At 40.5% G+C, this 7,247-nt stretch overlaps 1 protein-coding gene across 1 annotated transcript in view; it reads left to right on the plus strand.

Annotated features, from left to right (window-relative positions):
• Sec24a (SEC24 homolog A, COPII coat complex component) overlaps nt 1-6,951 on the plus strand; it is a 73,775-nt gene extending 66,824 nt beyond the window's left edge. The window contains exons 19-23 of the mRNA XM_019209883.2: nt 2,204-2,341; nt 3,495-3,599; nt 3,928-4,020; nt 5,738-5,841; nt 6,476-6,951. Coding sequence (XP_019065428.2) covers nt 2,204-2,341; nt 3,495-3,599; nt 3,928-4,020; nt 5,738-5,841; nt 6,476-6,590 — 555 coding nt within the window. The 3' untranslated portion in view covers nt 6,591-6,951. The remainder of the gene's footprint in view (nt 1-2,203; nt 2,342-3,494; nt 3,600-3,927; nt 4,021-5,737; nt 5,842-6,475) is intronic.
• The last annotated feature ends 296 nt before the right edge of the window (nt 6,952-7,247 follow it).

Genomic DNA, 7,247 nt, shown 5'->3' on the forward strand with positions numbered 1-7,247 from the left:
TTTTATTTTTTGGTTATTTGAGACAGGGTCTCACTATGTAGTTGAGACTGACCTAGAACTCAATGTGTAGCCCAGGCTGATCTTGAACTCACAGTGATCCTCCTGCCTCAGCCTCCCAAGTGCTGGGATTACAGGTGTGCGCCACCACGCCCAGCTCTACCTCTCCTTTTATAGAATGTAAGCTCTGTGAGGACAAGGAGTTTGTCTTTTTCATTCATTATTTTGTCCCAGTACCTGGAACAGTTTGCAGTGCCTAAGAGATACCCAGAGAACATTTTCAAATGAATAAATAGATGTGCTTCTTTAATTTCTGATTGTACCTGTCTCCTTCTTAGTGATTATCCACTCATCAGTTTCAAAAGGCTAATGGACCTTTTCTTATTCTCATTCAGTGAAACTTGTTAAAACACAGTAAGGCAGACTGTTTGGGTCTTGATGGGCTTAGGGGCCACAGCAATGGGCCGAGATTGGACTGAGCTCTGATATAGTGTGAGCAAGTTCATTCCCCAGCAGTGGTGAAAACAAAGTTAAGCAGAAAGAACTTTGTCCTGTTAATTGAAATTGCCTGTTTGGGAAACATGTCTCATGTCTCTCTTGATTTCTCAGAAGGTTGGATAACAACCCAGTTTTGGTTGTGTGATGTGACGGCTTCAGTCCCAGTGACTCCATTGTGATGTTTACTCTGCTCAGTGCAAGAACACAGTCCAAAACAACATCCTGCTGTGGTTATTACCTAGTAAGATGTGCCTGTGGTGGACAGAGCCTCTTAGGATGGCACTCAGTATCCTATACCCTAATCCCCGGAACCTATGGCTATGAAGAAATATTATTCTGTGACTGTTACATAATGCAGCTGATCTTGAAAAAGGGCGGTTATTTGGATTGACTCAGTCTCATGATAAATACATGCGCAAAACATTCCATTCCACAGTTACAGATTCTTTGCTGGACTAAACTTTAGACAGGCCTGTGAATCCTCTCCTAGACCTATTTGTGCAGTTTCTTGTAAAAGTCAGTGTTAGCAAAAGCCCAGTTAAACAGTTTAGCAAGAGACTCCGCCCTCCACAGTATCTGATCAGTATCTGATCAGGTTCCCCTTTCACCACCACCCTCCAGGTGATGTCTTCAGCGAGAATCCTGGAGCCTGGGTTAGTCATGGGGCCTTTTACCTTTTCATCCGTGCATCCTCTCCCTCTCACGTAGCAACAGCCTGTTCCTCTGCAGTAAGGATTGTCTCAGTGTGGCAGCGAGCTCAGATGGATTAATCTCTCTAGGTGCAGTGGCCAGTGTTGAGTGCTTTGTTTGCCTGCCTGTGTCCAATGACCAGAGAACCTAAATTAAGTTCAGAATTAACATCTGCATTTCTAAGCCTGTGCAGTAAAATTCAGCATTCTTCTTTGGGCCACCAGCCCTACTGTGTGGCCTAGGCACACCTACCAGCCCTACTGCTGAAACGTTGCAATGGCACACGTTCTCTCCTCCCCTTCCCTCTCCTTTCCTTGTGTGTGTTTGGAGTCTTGCTTTGTAATTCAGGCTGGCCTTCAACGCATGGTGATCCTTCTGCCTCAGCCTCCTGAGTGCTGAGCTTGCAGACGTAAGCCACCATGTCCAACTCTTCATCAGTTTAAGCACTTAAAACCTTACCCCAAACTGTTTTTTTTCCATGAAGCCAATATACAGGTTAAATCTCTTACTTATTAACACTGTACTAAACAGCTATCCTCATTTAATATCATTTTTTATCCTTGATTTGTGAGTTTTGTACATTGTGTAATTACTAACTATGGAAGCAGCAGTGATGGTCACTATTAGTTATCACCTGGCTTTATAGAACACTTTGTGGTTATCTTTTTGGTCCCCCACGATGTGCTTCATTTTATCATCGGTAGTTGTCCTTCCCATCGTGTGTTGCATGGGGGTTACTGTGCTGTCGCTATACGGTACATAGATTTTAGACCTATTTTACTGTAGTAGACAGACACCAGGGAGATGAAATAACTTGCCATCATCTGTTACTTTCTCAAGAGTTTTGGGTGAGGCTACAGTCACAACTTAATACATGTGTATGGCTTCTGAAAAGATTTTTAAAAGTATAATTTACAGTAAATTTCTTAGTTCTTCTTTTGATGCTCTTTTAACAACAAACTTCTGTATGTTTTAAACATCTTTTTTCGGGGGGATTCTGGGTTTGTTTCTGTTACAGAAGTCATTCCAGACTGGAACAAATACACGTCTAGATGAACGCATTTTTGCTATGTGTCAGGTGAAAAACCAGCCCTTGGTTTACCTTATGCTCACGACACATCCCAGTTTGTACAGAGTTGACACTTTGTCCGATGAGGTAACGTTGGCTCTATTTTTAAAAACACTTTTTTGTTGTATTTTGTAAACTAACAGACAATAAGTGGTTCCTTTTCTTTTTAGTGGGGTTTTCCTTGAAGATTTATAAGCGTAACCATATTCAGTCCAGTGTAAAAATGAGGAAGGATTTGCTTGTTTAAGCTTTATATTTTATTTATTTGGAGATTTATATGAAAAAATTTGGTTTAGGGATGCTCCTGAAAACAATGCCTTTATCTGAGGTTGCTAAGACAAATCTCTAGAGGAGAGTTCAGAAATGGGGAAAGCGTCAGATTGACAGAGCAAACTGTTATATATTTATTTAAACACACTGATTGGAAAGGAGCATCCCACGAGTAAATTATGTCTGAACACCTGAGGTCACTGTTCAGTGAAATACTGTCTTTGAGTTAAGAAAAAAATATTTATCTAATATTGCTTTTGATAGGAAACTTACCAGCATTAATGTTATAAGCATGAAAATGTGAAATCATAGTCTTTGTAAAATTGTCAAGATACAAACATATGAAATAATATTTTGATAATCTTTGTAAAATCATGGTTCAATTATATGAGGCTGGGCATGGTGGCACATTTCTGTAATCCCAGCACACAGAAGGCTGAGGCAGGAGGATCACTGTGAGTTCGAGGCCGCCCTGATCTTAAGGCTGGCCTGAACTACATAGTGAGACCTTGTGACACACTCGCAAATTAAAAAAAAAAAAGAAAAAAAATGTGTGTGTGTGTGTGTGTGTGTGTGTGTGTGTGTGTGTGTATTTAAGACCAGAAATAGGGCCGGGAACTTCAAGGTCCTGAGTTCAATCCCTGGTAGTGGAAAAAAAAAAAGACCAAAAGTTAATTTGGCTTCCTTGAGATTCCTAGTTATTTTGTTCAGATGAGTGGTAGTAAATATTTCTTCATCTTTTCCATATTTAATTATGAGTAACTGCTTTGTTTAAATAAGTAAGGCTTGGAGGTAACATTCTGTTTATGTTTGTTGTTTTTTTTTTGGTACAGGGGATCAAACTTGGGTCCTTGAGCTTGCAAGACAGGCGATGGAACCACTGAGCTAAATCCCTGGCCGTTATTGTTGTTGAATCGTGATTCTGTGTTACCTGTATCTAACAGCTTTAATTTTTTGCCTAACTTCTCAGGGAGCATTGAACATCAATGACAGAACCATACCTCAGCCTCCTGTCCTTCAGCTCTCAGTGGAGAATTTGAGCAGGGATGGTGCTTTCCTCATGGATGCAGGCTCTGTGAGTTGTTGGCGTGTCCTGACCTTCCTCACCGCGTGGTCCTGCACCTTTTTAGCAGTGGGCCTCACTTCTTTCAGTGTCTATCTTTTTGAGCATATGACAGACTCTGTAACCTGTGTGTATGTGTGCCCGCCCCTTGCTGTCTCTCTGGCCTCCTTGTCATGCCCTGCATACATCTCACCAGTGTAAGTGCTAGTTGTTACTAGTTCAGTCACAGGCTGCGCAGTCTCACAAAATATACTCATCCTTTTGTTCTCTTAACATACTCAGTGGCAAAGGTGACTCCGACTATGGGCTGTCTGTCAAATAATTTTATCCTTATTCACAGGTACTGATGCTTTGGATTGGAAAAAACTGTGCACAACATTTTCTCAGCCAAGTTCTAGGAGTTCAGAACTATGCATCAATTCCACAGGCCATGGTAAGACTCTTACTGATTATGAAGACTTAAAACACATTCCAAAGAGGGCAAAAACACTACTGTCACAGTTGAAATCGGAAATTAACACTGCAGATTTTTGTAAAAGAGAAAAATGAAAAGAAACACAAGTTGTGTTTCTTTTCTCACTAAACATCCTCTTTTTATGGGTGTGTGTGCATGCGTGCGTGCGTGCGTGCGTGCGTGCGTGTGTGTGTGTGTGTGTGTGTGTGTAGCTGGATGCTCCCTGTGTGCACCAGGCAAGCCTCAAGCTCCCGGGGTCAGCCGTCGTCCTGTCGCAGCCTCTGGGGGAGCTGGGACTCCGAGCCTGTGCTGCCATTGGCACCTTGCAGTATCCTACATTTTAATGGTGCTCTTTCTGTTTATGTGCATGGTTGACTTGTCAGTCTGTTCATACGTGCGTAAAGAGGGTTGTGTGCAACTGTAATCCCAGCTGTGCTGGCGGTTGAGGCAGGAGGACTACAAGTTTGAAATCAGCCTGTGCTAAACTGAGACTTTCCAAAACTTTAAAAAGTTTTAGAAAATAAAATAAATAAATAAAAGAGGACTAGAGGTGTGGGTCCATAGTAGAGTAGCCCTGGGTTCAAATTTCCATCATCAGAAAAATAAAAGGGGTGGAGACGTAGAGCACTTCTTGATTCAGTCCCCAGTACCACACATGCACACAAAGAACACAATACTCTGTTGGGTGGAGAAAACAGTGACCCCCTGCCCCCCAAAAAAGTTTGCTGCACATGGCGTTAGTGTTATGGCTGTGTGTGTGTGTGTGTGTGTTTGCCAGGGAATTGCTTGTTCTTTGACAGAGTCCTTACACTATTGCTTTGGAGTAGGAACTGTCACAGTGGTTTACCTAGCAAATGACATCATCGCCTGTTAACGCTGATCATCATCATCATTATTATTATTATTTTGTTTTGTTTTGTGAGGCAGGTTCTCACTATGTAGTTGAGACTGACCTGGAACTCACTATGTAGCCCAGGCTGGTCTCGAACTCACAGCAATCCTCCTGCCTCAGCCTCCGGAGTGCTGGGATTACAGGCGTGCGCCACCACAACCGTCCCAAATTAATGCTGATTATTAAAGAAAGTAGTAATGGACCTTTGTCACTAGTTGTGTGATCTTGGACAAGTCACAAAACAGGCTCATTTGTAAAATAGGGCTGCTCTTGTTTATGAAGAAATAACTGAAGTATTCCAGAAGAAATTACTTATAAAATAATATAGCATTTGGGTAGTTTTGAATTTTAAAATTGAATTAATAATAGACAGTTTTATTTAGTGTTACTTTTCAATCCCTACTGCCAGTTTGTATCCAACTTGAGAATATGTGTTCTATTTTCTCACTTTTTTTCCTCCCTGTACCAGGGATTGAACTCAGAACCTTGTGCTTGTGAGGCAGGTGTAGCTAGCACCACTGAGCTACATCCCTGGCCCTTTATCACTTTTGCATGTTGATGGGTTCTATGACTGCATTCTTAGAAATCATCAGGGAATTCATGTATTTAAGAAGATAGGTCAAGATTCCAGTTAGGATAAGCACTAGCTCTCAGGCCTGGAGCAGAGCCCCTAGCCTGGATGAGTAGGCATTTCAGGTAATTGTGTGTATTGTCTGTGGTGTGGTTTCAGCTGAGACCTAGTGTGACCCCTGAGCCAAACCAGTTTACATAATTCAATTAGATATTGTTGGTTTTGTTTAACAGACAGACCTTCCAGAACTTGATACCCCAGAATCTTCCAGGACACTAGCTTTCATCTCTTGGCTTAGAGAGCAGAGGCCATTTTTCCCAATACTTCATATAATAAGGTAAGTTGAACTTTTCATTTGTAAAATAATTTGTTTGCCCTTGCCAAGGACCTCTTTTGAATTGCAGATACATGTGACTTAAGCAAACATTTCACAAGAATATAAAAGAGGGGGGTGTGGTTCAGTGGTAGAGCCTTTCCTTAGTATTGGCAAGGCCCTGAGTTCCATCCCCAGCATTGCAAAATTCTCATCCTCATCCTCATCTGGTAATTCTTCTCGGTAAGTAGTACTAAGGCGAGTCAGGCGTGGTGGCACGCATCTGTGATCCCAGCACTCTCTCAAAATAAAAAATAAGGAAGTATGGGTGGGGCTGGGGAGATGGCCCAGTGCAAAGGTCTTGGGGTCCATACCTACTACCCCTATAGTAAGTTATGCTTTATAACCAATTATTGGATTTACTAAATGTAATGAACTTTTTGGTAAAACACACCAATTTCTTCTAATTCCACTAAAAACGTTCACCCTTAAACATGAGGGTTACATAATCAACTAATAATCTTAGAGAAAGCCTCTAGAAGTAGGTATTTCTAGGGTAAATACCGTGATAGTTATCAACCCCATGACGAATCCACTATTTATTTTACTATTACATTTTATCTAACATAGATAAATAATACTGTTTTTTATTTCTAAGGGATGAGAGTCCAATGAAAGCAAACTTCCTTCAGAACATGGTAGAAGACAGAACAGAATCTGCGTTATCATATTATGAATTCCTCCTGCATATACAACAGCAAGTGAATAAATAAACGAAGAAACTTGATTTAGTTATTGCTAAGGAAATCACAGTAATGCAGAATTCCTGGGAATGTGTGATACCTTCTGGGAATGTGATACCTTCCTTTTCTATTTAAGTTTGTGAACTAATGGGATGATTAAGATGTTTTCACTGTGATTTCATCAAACTATAGCAAATAAAGGACCACAGCAGAGAATCAAACGTGCAACTCTGAAACACTATTTTTCAAATCAAAATATATCTAAATATGATTGGATACCTTTTTTCCTTTGCTGCCAATTATGTTTGCGTTGTTAAGGATGAGAATAAGATACAACATTGCAGAGGCAAAGTACATTTTGTAAAATAAAGACTTCTGTGTTCCACATGTATATTTCTCATTTTTTTAATTTTTCTGAATTGTTGGCTGCTACATTTAAAACCTCATAAGACTAAGTATTGCAGGGAAGTAAATCCACTGATAATGATCTTTTAAAATCATAAAATTTAAAAAAAATCAGAATTTAAAAGTAAATAAAATGTAGAACAACTAGAATTTGTTCCTCATTTTTGGTGTTTGGGTTTTTTTGTTGTTTTGGTTCCTTGTTTAATGTGGGGGAAGGTTATTGGCTAACACTTGGCTAGCTTGAGGAGAGTATGAAGAAATGCGCTGAAGCTGTCCATTCTG

This window comes from Fukomys damarensis, unplaced genomic scaffold, assembly GCF_012274545.1.
Source record: "Fukomys damarensis isolate Sample0158 unplaced genomic scaffold, DMR_v1.0_HiC HiC_scaffold_9, whole genome shotgun sequence".
NCBI lineage: Eukaryota > Metazoa > Chordata > Mammalia > Rodentia > Bathyergidae > Fukomys > Fukomys damarensis.